General features: G+C 46.5%; 1 protein-coding gene across 1 annotated transcript; it reads left to right on the top strand.

Annotated features, from left to right (window-relative positions):
• Positions 1-797: 797 nt before the first annotated feature.
• On the top strand, positions 798-14,967 carry rfx7b (regulatory factor X7b; the record flags this gene model as incomplete). The annotated part of the gene is made up of 10 exons (XM_080545244.1): positions 798-934; positions 2,000-2,033; positions 6,143-6,228; positions 6,783-6,818; positions 6,905-7,027; positions 7,287-7,442; positions 9,071-9,143; positions 9,906-10,113; positions 10,652-10,944; positions 11,317-14,967. 10 exons carry the CDS (start codon positions 798-800, stop codon positions 14,965-14,967), a joined length of 4,797 nt encoding a protein of 1,598 aa, XP_080401370.1.
• Positions 14,968-19,456: the final 4,489 nt, after the last annotated feature.

Raw genomic sequence — 19,456 nt, 5'->3', positions numbered from 1 at the left:
GTAAAGGTAAATAATACACTGTACAATCACTAAAGTTCTCAGTTCTCAATATCAAGGATATGTGTTAAGCGTGAGTACTATGAGGATATTTCAGCCCACAAGATGGCAGTATTGCACCAGTAAAAAATCTCTTGACTTTGACCACGAATTTCGGAATTCCTATGCGAAATATACACAAAAAAATCATGACAACAAATTGACTTCTGTAATTCATTTTTGATTATACTCCACACTTGAAAGAGAGAGGGAGAGAGAGACTTCAACTAAGTAAACACATGTTGGTGTGGCTAGATCTCATAGACTTTGCTCATGTAAAGTTAGATAAAAACGTACTATTCCTATCCTCTTACCATTATGATCAAAACACTTATCTTCAATTTTTTTGACTTTTCATATTATTATTATTGCAGCTTCATTCCATCAACACCAGTGCGCGTGCGCCTCTCGTGGCTGGCTGCAGCAGGCGTGCTGTGTGCGGCAGTGGTGGAGTCCTCTGCTCTGCGAGATGCCTTTTGCATCCCTGGACCTGGTTTGTTTTCTTTTCTTACATCTCAAGTGTCAATGCATAGTCATGCAATAGCCATGCATGGTTGATCGTGGATCGTGCATGTTGACCTAGCTAAGGGGGTTATTGCAAACCAAGACTGCTCATCCAAACGGTGGGTCCGGGTGCAATGCACAGGCGGAGAGGCTCTCTCTCTCAAGGTACATCCAGGATGAGGCCTGCTTGTTAAAGCTCCATACCCCACCACCTCCTCCCCTCCTCCTCCTCCTCCTCCAAGAACACCATCGCGATGATGGCTGATGATCAACAACCACCTGGTCAGCAGCATCAGAGACCCAACTCGGGGTTAGGCTCGCTCCCCACGCTAGTACCAGGACTTCAGGGGCCTGAGGCCAATGCATTGCAGTGCAAAATAAAGAATTCAATTTGGTAAGATGATGCATTGGCCCAATGCAATGCACACGCGCACACACGCGCACACGCACGCGCGCACGCACACACACACACACACACACACACACACACACACACACACACACACACACACACACACACACACACACACACAGTCCACTCCAGCTAGCTGTAGCTAGCTGCACAATTAGCTCGTGGCCGCTTGCTGCACAGCAGAAACGATGACAGCTCGCGCACACCCTCATTTGATTTTCGCTCGTTAATTTGCTTATTAAGGTCATAAACTATGGAGATTAAAATCAATGCATGGATAGCTAAGCATGTGGGAAATGCATATGCATATGCAAGCTAGGTGTGCTATTTGTGTCATAACGTTTTACTGACTGTCAGGGTTCAGCCGGAGTTTCGTTAACCCAGACAGGAACTAAGGGCTATGGAAATGAATGTCAACTCATAAACCCCCCCCATGTCTGACATTCATTGAGATGCATGCATTGCATAGCTGTTCCACTAACCTTGCGGCACTGTCTGTTTAGCTCTATGACGCTCGCGCCAGCTAGAGTCAGTGCATGACAGCTGTCAATCAGGTCAATCAAGGCAGATCCAGCCACTAGGTATGTGTGTGACTGTGTGAGTCCCTCCAGGCAATGGCTGGTTGTGTTTTGTAGTTGGCTTGTAAAAGCAATGGAGGCCCCTGCGAAATGCACCCGAGCCTGTAGCATTTAGAGCCCATGCATCAGTGCAATACTATCATATGTTTTTAGGACAATCAGGCCAATGTTATTCTTGCAACAGTTCAGGGGAAGGTTGAGCAATTCACACATTTGAACATAACACACATAAACCATAAAGACGGAAGCCTGGAGTTATTTTTTTTTGATAGATGGGTGATGATACTCATCTTCATAAGCATCGTTATTACAGGAGTATATGCTACAGTATTAACTATGTATGACACACCGTCTATGGTTGTCTTTGATGGTTTGTGATCACCTGATGTTAGGCTGCTCATGTTAGTCTAGATGTGTGGATGTTTGTGTTACCATATTCATCTCTCTCTCTCTCTCTCTCTCATTGTAGCAAATCTGTACAATCAAAAGTGGACAACATATTGGTGAGTAATTATTATTATTATTAATATAGATGCTGACCAGTGTGTGTTTATGTAGAAAAAGGCAGTCATTTCTGTATCAACTTGTACATAGTTTGATCAGATTACAGATGGCGAGAGTATTAGCTTTCTCCCTCCCCCTTGTGTGATGCAGAGGTACCCCATATTCTTTAGTTTTTTTGTGACTTTTTACATTTTGGGCATTTAGCAGACGCCTTTATCCAAAGCGACTTACAACAAATACATTTGTCTAAGTAAGTGAATCAATTATCCATTAGTCATCGTAAGAAAAAGAAATCTATGTTATGACCAATGGCCATTGGCAGTTACAATGCTAGAAGAACGAAGAATTGCTTTCTTTAAAAAAATTATTTCTAGTAGGGAAACTGTACAGGGGGATGAGGAGGTCTTTAGGAGGGACAATTAAGATGTAGCCTGAGGAGACGGGTCTTCGTAAAGGCGGTGGTACCAGGGAGCCAGCCCAGGTGGAAGAGTGCAGTGACCTGGCAGGGGTTTAGGGTCTGACCATCTCTTGCGGGTAGTTCCCTTTGCGACCAGCACCAGGGTCTTGAATCTGATGCACACTGCTACTGGCAGCCAGTGATGGGTGCGAAGGAGGGGGGAGACTGATGGGAGAATTTGCGGAGATTGAATACCAGACAGTCTTGAGTGACATGCATTTAAGCCTCCTTCAGGTGAGAAGCTAAGGGGACACATCTGATCATCAAACCAATGTAGAATTTCCAAAGTGGTTCAGATTTTGTTAGGGTTTGGTTGTGTTTAGGGTCAGTTCGGTTTTGGCCCAGTTTGGTCGCCAATGGGATTCTGATCAGGAAGATGAGCCTTAGCCTCAGAACTCAGCTGCACGCATTATCACCAGAACTCCATTGACCATATCACTCCAGTTCTCCAACAACTACACTGGCTCCCCATCAAATTCCGTATTCATTTTAAGATTCTCACCTTCTCACCTTTAAGGCTCTCCATAACCTAGCACCTTCATACCTCTCTGAACTCCTTCTCACTCACACTCCCTCCCGTAGTCTCAGATCCTCCTCTGCCAACCAACTTGTCATCCCTTCTGCCCGCCTGACTACTATGGGATCTAGAGCCTTCAGCCGCTCTGCTCCCCGCCTGGAACTCTCTGCCACCTAACATACGCACTATTGACACACTCACCACTTTCAAATCCAGTCTTAAAACACACCTTTTCACAATGGCTTACTTGGTTTGATCTCCTGTATTTTGTTAGTTGTTTTATCTGATTTTGGTGTTTTTTTTAATCTCATTTTGCTTTGTTGATTTTAATGTTTTGATATGTGGTTTTAAACTGTCTTGTAAGGTGTCCTTGAGAGCCTTGAAAGGCGCCCATAAATAAAATGTATTATTATTAGCCTTCTTCTGTGGAATGAAGGGGACCTAAACAATGCTTTAAACAGTACTTATGACTAGCAAGTGTCATCCATGAAAAGAGGAATGATTACAACATTGCATTTGTTTTCATCTGTGGGTTAAGCATTTATTTCTTATTTGCATGCATGGAAATACACCGGTGTAAAACCACCAATGTTTTTGGAAGGTTGAGTCAATTTGCTTAATTGAATAATATGCCCATATTCTGAATGGTAGACTAACCTAAATAACCTTTTACGGTCAACATGTATGTAAATCATTTTTAAAAGACTGTGTCTATCATTGGCTTCCCTGTGTAGTTAAACTCAACATTACGTGCATGTCGTCACGTCAAACGGTTCATCCTGTCACATGTCGTGTGGTGTTTGGCTGATAAGGTTGCGCCACCATGTCATGTGCCATGTCTCAACCCGGTAACAAGCCCACTATTTGCTTGTTTGCCTCTACGCTAGGGCTGCACGATTAATCGATTTTAAATCGAAATCGCGATTTGAAATGATGCGATTAGCTAATCGCAAAGCCTGCGATTTGCCTGCGATTTTTTTTTCCGTTTTTTGGTTTTATTTTGCTATTTAGCAGACGCTTTTAATCCAAAGCGATTTACAATTACGAATTACAGGGACATTCCCCCTGGAGTAACTGAGGGCTAAGTGCCTTACTCAAGGGCACACTAGTAGTGGTGTGGTTTCAGGCGGGATTTGAACTCACACAACCTTCCGATCACAAGTCCAACTCACTAGACCACCACTACCCGTATGGGATACGTCATACAGCGCGTCGGATTCAACGTCAATGAACGTCAACGTCAATGAACGTCAACAATGAACGTCAACAATGAACGTGAACGTCAATGAACGTCAACGTCAATGAACGCACACCAACAACATCGCATCGTATTTTTTGAAAGTACCTGCCCTTTTCCAAACAGCTTCCAATGAAGCTTTCCTAGATGGTTGTGTGAAACAAACCACCTGAGTCAGGTTAGTAATGCTCCATCACATGTTTTAATCTGAAGCTTGATTTTAAAGCAACCCAACTTTAAAGCAACCCAATGTAAGTTTAGTTCTTTCACTCGTAGCTCGGGCTGTGGGGGTGCTAGAGGAGGGAGCCTCTAAGTCCCCTGAAGACGTACAAACAAACTGCACGTTGATACGACCTTCCTAGCCGGAGATATGGCCACACTTTACAAAAACTTCCTTTATTTTTTTTTTGCTATTTAAAAAAAAAAAAAAACGCAAATTAATCGCAATCGCGATATCTGTCCAAATAATCGCAATTCGATTTTCCCCCCCAAATCGTGCAGCCCTACTCTACGCATACAATGACTCCATGAATATGTATAGGCTAATTGCTTTTGTGCCAGTCATCATAGAAGGATGGTTGAGTCCTAGCTACTTTCTTGCCAGGAAAAGACAGCTAGGGCTAGGGCCCTGCATGCTGGTAGGTAGGAATCTAGTAAATTGCTTTTTTTATTCACTGCTCATTGGCTGACAACTCTCACCTCATTCATAAGTATCCGTTCCCCTAGCAACAAAGAGACAAATAGAAAAGGAAGAGGTGAGATGAATCCATTCTTAGAAACCAATTGGAAAGCAGATGGGGTGGAGTCCATAGTGAAAAGGCATGTTGCCAGTGTGCCACTAGTATGGCACAATGTATTCTATCCCATGCATTGCAATGAGCCCGTCCTCCGGTTTCTACCTCCACCAGCATACAGTACATGTGTAGGTGTTTTAATTTACATAGCAACTGACAACAGTAGAAAAGCTTTCTTCAATTGTTCACGTGTAGCTGCATTGAATGACATAACATAACATATAAAAAACGGTTCAGACGGAGTTAACTACAACTAGCTTAACCTCTACTGCGTGTCTTTTAACATATTGTTTGTTTTGTGATGGTACACATTCCATTACTCTGGAGGCTCAACAACGCCCTTCTGCAATTTAAACATTCAGGCTTATTCCCAAAGAGATGAAACAGTTAATCACTACATGAGCGTGCATTACATTGTCTTGTGCAAAGTGTGCTTTTTAGTCCTGAATCATTTTACATGTAGCAGGTGTGGATTGTCCTACCAGAAATGTGTGGTATTGACTAACAGGGGAGACAAATCTCCAACTCTGGTATACTCCTGTGGTGATTTATTCACAAAACAGACAACGTTTCATCATATTGACTTGCCCCGTCACTGTTTTTTAAATGTTTTGTAATCAAATTAAATTAGTTCATTAATGTTAAAATGTGACTGTGACTCACTTTGCGAGGTCCAAGCCAATGATTAGCCTATGTTTTTAATGGCCACTTTCCTGGACACAGATTAAGCCTAGTCCCGGACTAAATAACATCATGTTATTTTTTCTGAGTCATATTTTTCTTTTTATTGGACAGATATAGTGAAGACAGACAGGAAAGTAAGGGGGAGAGAGGGCATGTCAGCAGGGATTTGAACCCATGCCAACATGGGCATAAGTGTGCACTGTAGACCGCAGTGCTAGACCACTGGACCACCCCCAGACCACTAACAATTTAAATTGCAAATCTCCATTGAAGATGCATTTTAACCTGGGACTATCTGTGTCCGGGAGACCAGCCGAGTGTCAGTTATTAGGTAGCCTAATAGCCGACCTGATTCATTGTATGTTTCTATCACTAATCTTCTTGCCTCTTTTCTTCCTCTCTCTTAATGTTTTTTACAGCAAGATGTTGAGAAGTTTACAGACATTGAAAAACTCTACCTCTACCTTAAGTTGCCTTCTGGTCCTACTAATGGCAATGATAAAAGGTACGTTCTTGCCTCCACAATCCTTTAACTGGGTTTCATTACCTTTGTATGTTTCTTTCTCTGAGCATTTAGAAGAAACAAAAATAGAAGCAGTTTGACAAAATACACATGCCAACTAGTAATTAACCACTAAACTAGTAATTAACCACTAAACTAGTAATTAACCAGTAATAACTCTCACCTATCAACACTGACACTGTTGTCTGTGTTGTGATTTTAGTTTATGGCTTCTGATAGAAATGATTTTGGACATTGTTGGTCATTAATGCCTCCCATGCTTATATTAAGAACACAATCGCAACTTATATGGTTATCATTATGAATCGATTTGTGTTATTTATTTAATTATTCACACACATTGGCGTGAAATAATCAAATAATTAAGTTTAAAAAAAAAAGTGCATGTGAGGGAAGAAACTCGTCTAGGGCGGACATTAAAACGTAAAGATTGAAAAGATAAAGGTTAAGCGAGGCTACTGTGGTAATAATTGATTTTTGATGTTTTCTGTTTTTGTTTTGTTTCCCCATGTCTGCTCATCACCACTGCACATCAGGACTGAGAACCAGAGATGCTCCACCCCTGGATTATGGTACGAGAGTTCCTCCTTTCAAGGACAATCAAATCAGTTGAAGAAATGTTCTCTTCATTAAGTTTGTTTCTTATGTACCATTTCAGTGACCAGAGTTCCATGTCATCGAGCCGGACACAGCAAATGTATGCATTCAACTGGATACGGAACCATCTAGAAGAGCACCCAGAGACCTCCCTCCCAAAGCAAGAGGTGTACGACGAGTACAAGTGAGTATCCAGCCCTATCTTGTGTGTGTGTGTGTATGTATCTAATGTGTGTGTGTGTGTGTGTGTGTGTGTGTGTTGACAGGTGGGCTGGTATAGTGATCTACACTTGTTTGATTAGACGGACCGTTTTTGAGTGTTCCAAACCATCTCAAATTTCAGTACTTAGATTTTCAGTGCAATGCAGATTGTCAATCCAAATCATGTACAGACTGTGTTGTGGTAGTGAACTTCATATGGACTGTATATATAACATTTTCAGGAGCTATTGTGACAATCTCAACTACCATCCACTGAGTGCAGCAGACTTTGGGAAGATCATGAAAAATGTCTTTCCCAACATGAAGGCTCGTCGACTTGGCATGAGAGGAAAATCCAAATATCCTTTTAATCACGTTGTCATTGTTTCAGACTGTGTGTGTGTGTGTGTGTGTGTGTGTGTGTGTGTGTGTGTGTGTCTGTCTGTCCGTGTGTGTCTGCTACTTACTACAGTTACAACAGTGTTACTACACAGGTATAGAGGCAACGTAATATACAGTGTTAACAGATTCTGGTTCTCCTCTCTCTCTCACCCATCCTTCCTGTCAATCTCTACTGTCTCTATCCTCCTCTCTCTCTCACCCATCCTTCCTGTCAAACTCTACTGTCTCTATCCTCCTCTCTCTCTCACCCATCCTTCCTGTCAAACTCTACTGTCTCTATCCTCCTCTCTCTCTCACCCATCCTTCCTGTCAAACTCTACTGTAGGGCTGCCACAAACGATTATTTTCATAGTCGACTAGTCACCGATTATTTTAACGATTAGTCGACTAATCGGATCATAAATTACAGCTTATCGCACAATTACTCAATCGCTCTTATTTAGCTATCATCTTCTAAATCAGCTTCTAAATGTAGCTTGAAGTTGTTAGTTGTTGTTGTAGGCATGTGCTAACTAAAAATAAAGACAATTAAAATGATTGTTCACTCAGAAATAGATATTTTAATGAACTTTGCAGATTTATTTCTGGCATCACTTGCATGTAATGTAATGTAAAGAGTAGTAGAGGGTGCAAACTGCTGAGTAAAATGAGGTAGGCTAGGCACTAGGCAACCAAAAGAATACAAAAACAAAAATAAATACTTGTACAGAGTACAAAAGTTTTGCTTTCCATAGTAGAATGCGCCTTCTTAGCACTGTAACGTTAAGACAACATTTTTAGCTATTTGATAAGTATCGCTTTGATGACAACGTTACAGCACATAACGTAAAATAATGTAAGAAGGCTTTTAACGTAACGATATCGTTAGCCAATAACAAGCTAACTAGCTTACCGAGACGAGCCATCGTCTTCCTCGTCATCTGCCACAACGTGCTTCCTTTTGAGATGCTCGAGCATCATAGACGTGCTGCCATGATAAGCGAGTTCAGCTTTGCAAATTGTATATTTTACATTCTTTTTTTCAACGTTGTGGTTGAAATGCTCCCACACTTTAGACGTACGAGGACGGGAAGACATTTCTCTCTGTTTGTTTTTCCGCGGATGTCACGTGTGCCCCGGATGACCGACACTGCGCATGTACATCAAAGACACTGGGAGACGCTAGCCAGTGGCAGCTTCAGGGAAGAAAAAGAAGAAAAAAAACGAATATGTCGGCGACGATTTTGGTAATTGACGTCGTCGCGACTAGTCGACTAATCGTGGCAGCCCTACTCTACTGTCTCTATCCTCCTCTCTCTCTCACCCATCCTTCCTGTCAAACTCTACTGTCTCTATCCTCCTCTCTCTCTCACCCATCCTTCCTGTCAAACTCTACTGTCTCTATCCTCCTCTCTCTCTCACCCATCCTTCCTGTCAAACTCTACTGTCTCTATCCTCCTCTCTCTCTCACCCATCCTTCCTGTCAATCTCTACTGTCTCTATCCTCCTCTCTCTCTCACCCATCCTTCCTGTCAAACTACTGTCTCTATCCCAATAAAAGCCTAAATGTCCTAAAAAAACATGTATAAAAAAGTCTTAACAGATTCTGTTTTAAACCTTAACCACATCTCACATACTGTTATAGTGGATTGAGGAAGAAAGCATTTGTACATATGCCATCTTTGCCCAACCTGGACTTACAAAAATCAGGTGATGGGGTAAGTTTCCTTTTCTTTTCTTTTATTCAAACTTGAACTGTAGATGCCAAGTCATGTGACTGGAAACAGCCAGATCCCCTTAGTAACCCAGGCAGGTTTCATCTAGCACAGTTTTCTTATCAAAGGTTTTACTTAAGACAACTGATGTCTAGTTGATTCACTTACTCCGACAAAGGTACCTCTTGTAAGCAGGGTTCTTACGGGTCCTTGAAATCCTTTGTTTGTGAATTTGAGGGGAAAAAATCAAGGTCTTAAAAGTTTTTGAAAATAGACATGGGTCATTGAAAGTGCATGAATTCCCCTCTCTCTCTCTCTCTCTCTCTCTCTCTCTCTCTCTCTCTCTCTCTCTCTCTCTCTCTCTCTCTCTCTCTCTCTCTCTCTCTCTCTAAAAACAATATCTATATAAAAAAATGTTTTACTTCAGTCGTCAACTAGTAAATAAGTCTCTGTATTGCTAAATGTACACATATTTCACAATATATTGTTTTGCTGTGCTGTGGTAGAGATGGCAAGAGACCATCTAGTGTTCACAGATTCAAGCCTCTCTTTTTAATTGTTGTCTGTGAGCGGATAGTTCCTATTATATACATTCTAATCTAGATCTGTCTCAAACGATGTCGTGTTGGGTCCTTGAATTTGAGGGAATTGAGTCTTGAAAGTCCTTGAAAGGTGCTTGAATTTGTTGTTTCAGAAGGTGTGGGAACCCTGTACCTATAGTAAGTCGCTTTGGATAAAAGTGTCTTTTAAACGACTTCTCTCTAGTGTGAGTTGATGGAGCCGTCCAGTCAGTCTCCCAGCGCCGAGGACGAGATGCGGTCAGCGGCCTGTGGCCTTGTGTGTGAGTGGGCTCAGAAGGTCCTGAGCCGGCAGTTTGACCACGTGGAGGACCTGGCACGCTTCCTGCTCAACAGCCACTACATCGGCACCAAGTCTATGGCAGCCCTCACTGTTATGACGGGAACACCCACAGGTAGTGGCAGATATCGACGTCTTTGTCGTCACGTACACCGCATACAGCCATAACTGCCCTAGTGAAATGATCTTTCCAGTCTTCCTCTTGCACCTCTCACAGTAGAGGTCCTGAATGGCAGAGGATGGACTGCTGTGGTGGGAGCTAACTTGCTTCTGAACAAGCCTCTTAGAGATGGTTTGGGAAGGAATCATTTTGACTTTATTTTATACCATTTCTCAGTTGGTTGGGTGTCACCACATATTCATATTTTGGTCGAAATTCTCTCAAAGACACGAAAAGTGTAATCAAGGGCCCAGTATTTCAAAATGTTTAATCTAGATCAGAATGATGCCGATTCTTTTTTTGCTATCCATGATGATGGATCTATCTAACCGATTTCAAGTAGTTTAGGGGAAACGAGTTAGCTCGATCTGATCCTGGATACCAAAAAGGAATTCGGATCATTCTAATCTAGATTAAACAATTTTAAATACTGTTTCCCTGGTAATATTTTAATCTGTATACATAATCCTACGAACCACTCTTACCTCTTCAGGAATGAAGACACCGACCCCGACGTCTGCGTTTGTGCCCACGGCTGAAGCCAACTCCTTCCAGCCGGTAAAGACCCTCCCCTCGCCCTCCATCGACGCCAAGCAGCAGCTGCAGCGGAAGATCCAGAAGAAGCAGCAGGAGCAGAAGCTCCACTCGCCCCTGCCCAGCGAGGCCCAGACCAGGAGGGTGGAAGTGAGCACCCCCGGCCCCACCATCCCCTGTGGCAGTCCCGCCATGCTCTCCTCCCAGCCCACCATAGGCATCATGGTAGCAGCCGTCTCCAGCCCCATCACGGTAACCCTAGATACTACTGATCTTACTTTAGAAACTCCAACGATGATGATGATTTAGACTAACGCCGTCTCTGTGTAAGATGGTTTTATTTATTTTTTTCAACATTTCTGTGAGTTTTGGAGCACTTTATCAGAGGCATTGCAGAGAAAAGTGATTCAAAATGGACTAGAAGAGACAAACATCCAAATTAAATATCAATCAGATATTTCTTTAGGGGCCGGTTTCACAGACAAGGCTAGGGACTAGGCTGAAGCCTAGTGAAACCAGTCCTATAATAATAATAATAATAATAATAATAATAATAATAATAATAATAATAATAATAACAAACTCCAACAATCTGATTTGGCCACACTGTTCTTCTCCCCATAGGTACAGAGAAGCAGGCAGTTGATGACCTCGCCCAGCCCCTGTGGAGAAGGTAAAGTGTTGCCTGTCAACTTCCAGGTCGTCACTCAGTCTATCAAACAGTCCCCTAAAACTCCCCAGAATATCTCTGCCAGCCCCGTGGGCGACCGCCTGGCACGGCACCGGTACCCCCAGATCCTGCCCAAGCCGTCCACCACCGGCGCCATCACCCTGCGCTCGCCCCCCACCCTGCTCATCACCAACAGCCCCATCAAGACCATCAACCAGCACATCAGCTCCGTCAACGTGGTCAAGATGACGGCCATCTCCCTGGCCCCCAGCAGCACCAGTAACAGCACAGTCCTGAGGCCCGTCTCGGCAGGAGTGAGCGCAGCCGCTCCTCCGGAGGAGCACCCTCACCCCCCCGCCACCCCCCAATCTCCTGCAGTGAGGCCTGGCGCCCCACGCTCCACCCCGACCCCCACCAACGATGCGAAAGCGGCGTCCGAGGCCATGACTGACAATAACCCCGCCCCCGGCGCAGAGAAACAGAGCACCCTGCAGGAGTCCACCGTCGGGGCCATGGCAGAGAGGGCCACCAAGTACAGGGCCGCCAGCGAGCCCAGCCTCCTCGTCAAGTGCTCCCCAGGACCCGACAGAGTGGCCAGGACCAAAAGCGACTCCACGTCCCCTCCCATGGCCGCCGCAGCCGCAGCCGGGACTCAGGACAGCAATAACAACATTGGTACTTTGTATCTGACTGTTGCCAATCAGCACGCTAACGTCATCACGTCGTCCAATGGCTCCCAAGCTGTTACCCTGGTGTCCAAGGACCCTTGCCCAGGTGGCAAAAGCCCCCGGAAGCGCACAGGCCCGGGCCTGGAGCCCCACGTGATCCCGGTGAAGAGGGTGTTCATATCTCAGCAGCCTGTGGTCGTTGACAACGCCAAACCTGGAGTCAGCACCGCAGGGAAGAGGATCCCCAGACCCGGCACCCCTGCCAGACCGGAGAGCGCTCCCTGCAAAGTGACTGTGAAACCCGCCTCCTCCGTAGTGCCCTCCCAGATCTTATCCCTCTCGGACACGCCCATCTTGAACACTGAGAGCTCCCAGACTGTTGTGAAACCACAGGCCTTGCAGGTGAAACATGAGCCCCCCTCCTCTCTTAGCACTGACACCACCAGCAGCAGCAGCAGCAACAACAACAACAACAGTGCAGCCCCTGGTAGCACCACCTCTGACCAGACCTTAATGCAGCAGATCACAGGAGACCCTTGTGCCACCATACCAGCCAACTCAGGGGCACACGAGGTCTCTGTGATGGGTGACCTGAAGAGCACAATATGGGAGGAGGGGCAGCTTGAGGAGCTCCAGAAGCAGGCCTTTGCTCAGCAGATATCCGAGGACCACAAGCAAGCCTCCACCGACCAACTCCCCATGATGTCTCAGACTCCCGAGCCCTCCGTCCAGCTCTCCCTCCACCAGGACATCGTGGACTTTGCAGGCTCCCAGCCCAACATGGACTATTTCCCGTTCAACGACGACGACATGACCCAGGACAGCATAGTGGAGGAGCTGGTCCAGATGGAGGAGCAGATGAAGCTGAAGGGCCTGCAGCCCTTGTTCAGTAGCTGTGTCGACATGTCCATGGCGGCCCAGTCTTCTGGGCCTCAGGGCCCCATCCTCAACACTCACCAGGGAGGGAACTCCTTCTACCACTCTTCCCATAGCAGCACCACCCCCGTCCAGACGCCCACCCCTACCCCGACGCCGACCCCTACGCCCACCCCCACCTCTGAGATGATGCTAGGGGGCCACGGTATGACCCGGGAGAGCCCCTGCTCCCGCATGGCCCCGATCACCCCCGTGGACGGTCTCATGGGCCGCCACACGCCCATCAGCACCCCCCTGTCCAACTGCAGCAGCAGCGTCCCCCCTAGTCCCGTGGACTGCAGGAACCCCTTCTCCTTCACCCCCATCAACTCCAGCCTGACCGGCTACAACGACGGCAGCATCGTCTCCAGCAGCCCCGTCAAGCCCATGCAGAGGCCCATGGCCACGCACCCCGACAAGGCCAAGCTGGAGTGGATCAACAACCGCTACAACAGCACCACTAGCAGCCCCTTGTCCATCTCCAGCCAGGGCATCGGCATCCTGCCCAGCTACCAAGACCTGGTGGACGACCACTTCCGTAAGCCGCACGCCTTCGCGATCCCCGGCCAGTCTTTCCAGTCCCAGTCCAGACAGGACGCTCACTTCGGTCGCCTGACCCCCATCTCTCCGGTGCAACAGCAGCAGCAGCAACCGGTGACGACCACCACCCCCACGAAGCAGGAGAGCTTCGCCGTCCCGGCTCCGCTGGACAACAAGACCACCGGCTCCTCAGCGGCCGGGACTTTCCGCTGCCGCAGCGTCAGCCCCGCCGTGCGTCAGAGGAACTCCAGCGGGAACACAGGGCAGCCACCCACCGCCTCCGCCACCACCACCACCACCCCCACCACCACCAGAACCGTGGTGTCCCCCTTCAACTCCCCTATGACCGCGGAGGTGCTCAGCATCCTCTCCAACAGCCAGACGGTCACCGTCCACAGCATGGTCCAGCGCAGCCAATCGGTGCCCCTCAACGTCATGATGCAGAGTGCAGAGATGATGCCGGCGCAAGGCCAGAGCAACACCGCCAAAATCACCAACGTCCTGCTGAGCAAGATGGACTCGGAAGGGGACGACGCCGTGCGGGGCCTGGGCGTCAACAACCTCCCCTCCAATTACACGGCCCGCATGAACCTCACCCAGATCCTGGAGACCACGCCGGGTTTCGGTGGAGGAGGAGGGGCCACCCACCAGACTCAGCTTCCCCTCAGCTCTAGCCCGGCCGCCTATGAGCTCCAGCAGCACGGCTATCTCACCAGCCCCAGCGGGGAGCCTGTGAGCTTCTCCGCTGGGGACAGCCAAGCACAATCAGGCTCTGGTGAGCAGCAGCAGCAGCAGCAGCAGCTTCTTCAGGAGGACACGGGCCAGGGCCAGCAGCTGCAGCTCCAACCCCAGGCCCAGCTCCAGCTGCAGCTCCACCTCCAACCCCAGCTCCAGCTCCAGCTGCAACTCCAACCCCAGCTCCAGCTCCAACTCCAACTCCAACCCCAGTCTCAGCTCCAACCCCAGGTTCAGCTCCAACTCCAACCCCAGCTCCAACTCCAACCCCAGGCCCAACTCCAGCTCCAGGCCCAGGACCCGCTCCAACTCCAGCTCCAGCCCCAGGACCAGTCCCAGCTGCTTCTCCGGAGCACACAGCAGCAGCAGCAGCAGGACGAGGAGGAGGAGCAACAGCAGCTGGACTTCAACAACACTGTTAAGGACCTGTTGGGGGACGACGACGGCCTGAACCCCAGCTCTCAGCTGGTCGGTCAGGTGGCCTCAGAGCTCAACGCTGTGGCGTCTGACTTCACCAACGACATCAGACTGACCTCGGAACTGTCCAGTAGCATCACTGACCTTAACACGTTGGACACGAACCTGCTGTTTGACCCCAACCAGCAGCAGGAACAATACGAGGACTCGACACTGGAAGAACTGAAGAACGACCCTCTGTTTCAGCAGATATGCAGTGATACTGTGAACTCTGGTTTCGATTGGCTGGAAAGCAAAGACCAGCCTACTACGGTGGAGATGTTGGGCTAATGTTATCTTTTATTTTATTTTTTAAAGTATTTATATTTCTGTTTCATGTCTTTTTATTTGTTATGTCTGTGTATATCTATGTTTTTTATTATTGTTTGTTGGGAAATGTCTGGACTTGGCCATTTGTCCAGTGAAAAGTGCCAGCCTAACCAGAAAATCTGTCTCCTACTGACGTTTTTAATTGTTTGTCTCTTTTGTCATTAAGCAACCTTAATCACAATACATTACCACTGTAGCTCTCCTTCCTCTGGAATCAAAATGTGTTCATTCCAAGTGATTCATTGAAGGCAGCATAAAAGCATGCTGTTGCAAATGGTAGATTTCCCCCAAGATATGAACACAAAGTTAAACCATATCTTCTTTATGTCAACTCAATATGTCAACTCAATAATGCAATATGTTTATTCAGAAATCACTTTATGAACGTGTTGATGTAGGAAATTTGGCACAGACAAAAAACTAAAACAATCAAAAATGAATTCACCAAAAAATGTATGCTGTTGTATCCTGTTTAAGTGTGCTGAACTCAAGTTCATCCAAATGGAAACACAATATTGGGATTATAGTGTGGGCACATGACCTGTATGTAGTACATCTGCCTGCCATATCAGAACAACTCAAAGGGTAGCAACCAGTGCTACCAGGTGCTGAATTAAGACATTGTTTTCATCCATTCATTATCATATACCAAATCAGTGGAATATTGGTTCATGTTTGATCGATGTTCAAGAGAGACATCTTCTCAAAGCCTATACTACTTGTACTGTTCAATATTTTGTAAAGGGAGGAGAAGGATTTGCTATAATTAGGTCATTAAAAACAAAGACACGGAAGGGAAGCGACAACTTGGCTGCCTTATTTCCAAAGTCCAAGGCCTTACGCCATCTTTAGAGAGACTGTATATAGCGTATCGAATCTGCAGAGATCTCCGGAACCATACAGAGCTTCATCATATCAAGGCAGCTGATACTCTGATAATCTTTTCAATACTTAAGCCTATTTCTTATTCTTTTTTTATTTGGCAGTGTTATGCATGCATACTGTATATAAATCACACTGTGTGTGCCCTTATTATCAGTTGTTAGATTGAGAATAATTTGACGCCATCGTTTTATGAAAAAAACATGTCCGACCGGCACACTTTTTAGCGAGAAGAGAAGGGGTGTTAGCATGTTTGACTCCCAGGATGAATAAGAATATCATTGGTATGGAGATGGCTCAATATTTCATTGACGGCTAGAGGCTGCATTGCAAGATTTTGTTCTGGATTTTGATGATGTCATCAAGAGACGAATTGTGATTATTGTCTTTCTGGAGATCCAGCCTTATTTCCATACCAAAGAAGAGCTGTTGAATTATTGTTAGAGATTGTTATACATGGGGTTGATCATCCATACACTCCTAGTGACTATTATCAATGAAGGGAAACAGGCAGCCTTGCAGGTACAATAACTGTTAAGAGTTTTATTGCATTTGAAGAAGAAAATGATGAAGCTGCAAAAATCTATGTACAGTATGTAAATTTGTGAAATGGTCGACGTCCTGTGTTGCATAGGTAACCATGGACGAGAAAGCATGTTGAAATCATCACTGCTAGCCAGGTATGTGATATAGTAGGATTCTTGCTTGAATTTTGGCTATTGTTATTGTTGTAAAAGTCATGTTTAAGCTCCCATTTGTAAATAGGATAGATACATAGAAATTTGATGTATCAAGACACTATATTATGGCCATAATTCTAACTAAGTCTATGTGCCATTTAAAAAGAAAAAAACCGCTAAACAGATAACTATAGTCGGCAAGATACTGTATGTTGTGTGTTACATTTCTGGCTCGATGTATTGTAAAAGTAATGCTGTCTGTTTGGTCTCGCTTGCTGATGTAAGATAATAGGTCTCTGCAGTTGCAGAAGTGATGTGTGCTTTGAGCGAGAACAATAGCATGGTTTATTGAGAAAAAAAAGTTGTGATATATTAGCTGGTTGCAAACATTTCTGTGACAAACATTGTGCTCAGAACCTTTCATCAGACACTGGAAATTCTATGGTTCATGTTTCAACAAACTTTGGAGGTTCATGTTATTGCACTAAATTTCTATGACGTGGTTTTGTCACATCCTTATGGACAAATGTAATGATGGAAGCCCGCAAAAAAAATATTTTTTATGACGAGATAAGAAAGGAAAAATTAAAAAGAATTGTCGGAAAATGACTATATAATTGTCTTGTAGCAAAATGTGCATTAATCTCAGTGAGATACGCATTCTTACTCATTCTCATACATGAGAATATAAAGCGTTGAGGATAAAAAAACGTTAAGATGACCTTTTAAAAACCTACATGCTTCATTCTGTTGATAAATGATTGTACGCGTGCATGTGTGATGATTTCTATTGTACTTTGTATTCTTGGTAACCACTGTCTGCTGTGATCAGGGCGGGGTCTGTTAACCAGACTGTCTGCTGTGATCAGGGCGGGTTCTGTTAACCAGACTGTCTGCTGTGATCAGGGCGGGGTCTGTTAACCAGACTGTCTGCTGTGATCAGGGCGGGTTCTGTTAGCCAGACTGTCTGCTGTGATCAGGGCGGGGTCTGTTAACCAGACTGTCTGCTGTGATCAGGGCGGGGTCTGTTAACCAGACTGTCTGCTGTGATCAGGGCGGGTTCTGTTCACCAGACTGTCTGCTGTGATCAGGGCGGGTTCTGTTAACCAGACTGTCTGCTGTGATCAGGGCGGGTTCTGTTACCCAGACAGTCTGCTGTGATCAGGGCGGGTTCTGTTAACCAGACTGTCTGCTGTGATCAGGGCGGGTTCTGTTAACCAGACTGGCAGTGCTACTTACTGTCTGCTGTGATCAGGGTGGGTTCTGTTACCCAGACTGTCTGCTGTGATCAGGGCGGGTTCTGTTACCCAGACTGTCTGCTGTGATCAGGGCGGGTTCTGTTAACCAGACTGGCAGTGCTAGTTACTGTCTGCTGTGATCAGGGCGGGTTCTGTTAACCAGACTGTCTGCTGTGATCAGGGCGGGTTCTGTTAACCAGACTGTCTGCTGTGATCAGGGCGGGGTCTGTTAACCAGACTGTCTGCTGTGATCAGGGCGGGTTCTGTTAACCAGACTGTCTGCTGTGATCAGGGCGGGGTCTGTTCACCAGACTGGCAGTGCTAGTTACTGTCTGCTGTGATCAGGGCGGGTTCTGTTAACCAGACTGTCTGCTGTGATCAGGGCGGGTTCTGTTAACCAGACTGGCAGTGCTAGTCACTGTCTGCTGTGATCAGGGCGGGTTCTGTTAACCAGACTGGCTGCTGTGATCAGGGCGGGTTCTGTTAACCAGACTGGCAGTGCTAGTTACTGTCTGCTGTGATCAGGGCGGGTCTGTTAACCAGACTGGCAGGGCTACTGTCTGCTGTGATCAGGGCGGGTTCTGTTAACCAGACTGGCAGTGCTAGTTACTGTCTGCTGTGATCAGGGCGGGTTCTGTTAACCAGACTGGCAGGGCTACTGTCTGCTGTGATCAGGGCGGGTTCTGTTAACCAGACTGGCAGTGCTAGTTACTGTCTGCTGTGATCAGGGCGGGTTCTGTTAACCAGACTGGCAGTGCTAGTTACTGTCTGCTGTGATCAGGGCGGGGTCTGTTAACCAGACTGTCTGCTGTGATCAGGGCGGGGTCTGTTAACCAGACTGTCTGCTGTGATCAGGGCGGGTTCTGTTAACCAGACTGGCAGTGCTAGTTACTGTCTGCTGTGATCAGGGCGGGTTCTGTTAACCAGACTGGCAGTGCTAGTTACTGTCTGCTGTGATCAGGGCGGGTTCTGTTCACCAGACTGGCAGAGCTAGTTACTGTCTGCTGTGATCAGGGCGGGTTCTGTTAACCAGACTGGCAGTGCTAGTTACTGTCTGCTGTGATCAGGGCGGGTTCTGTTAACCAGACTGGCAGAGCTAGTTACTGTCTGCTGTGATCAGGGCGGGTTCTGTTAACCAGACTGGCAGTGCTAGTTACTGTCTGCTGTGATCAGGGCGGGTTCTGTTAACCAGACTGGCAGTGCTAGTTACTGTCTGCTGTGATCAGGGCGGGTTCTGTTAACCAGACTGGCAGTGCTAGTTACTGTCTGCTGTGATCAGGGCGGGTTCTGTTAACCAGACTGGCAGTGCTAGTTACTGTCTGCTGTGATCAGGGCGGGTTCTGTTAACCAGACTGGCAGTGCTAGTTACTGTCTGCTGTGATCAGGGCGGGGTCTGTTAACCAGACTGGCAGCGCTAGTTACTGTCTGCTGTGATCAGGGCGGGTTCTGTTAACCAGACTGGCAGTGCTAGTTACTGTCTGCTGTGATCAGGGCGGGTTCTGTTAACCAGACTGTCAGTGCTAGTTACTGTCTGCTGTGATCAGGGCGGGTTCTGTTAACCAGACTGGCAGTGCTAGTTACTGTCTGCTGTGATCAGGGCGGGTTCTGTTCACCAGACTGGCAGTGCTAGTTACTGTCTGCTGTGATCAG

Source organism: Nansenia antarctica (assembly GCF_963989245.1).
Source record: "Nansenia antarctica genome assembly, chromosome: 14".
Taxonomy (NCBI): domain Eukaryota; kingdom Metazoa; phylum Chordata; class Actinopteri; order Argentiniformes; family Microstomatidae; genus Nansenia; species Nansenia antarctica.
The sequence above is the reverse complement of the archived record's forward strand: the minus strand, read 5'-3'. Positions and strand labels throughout refer to the sequence as shown.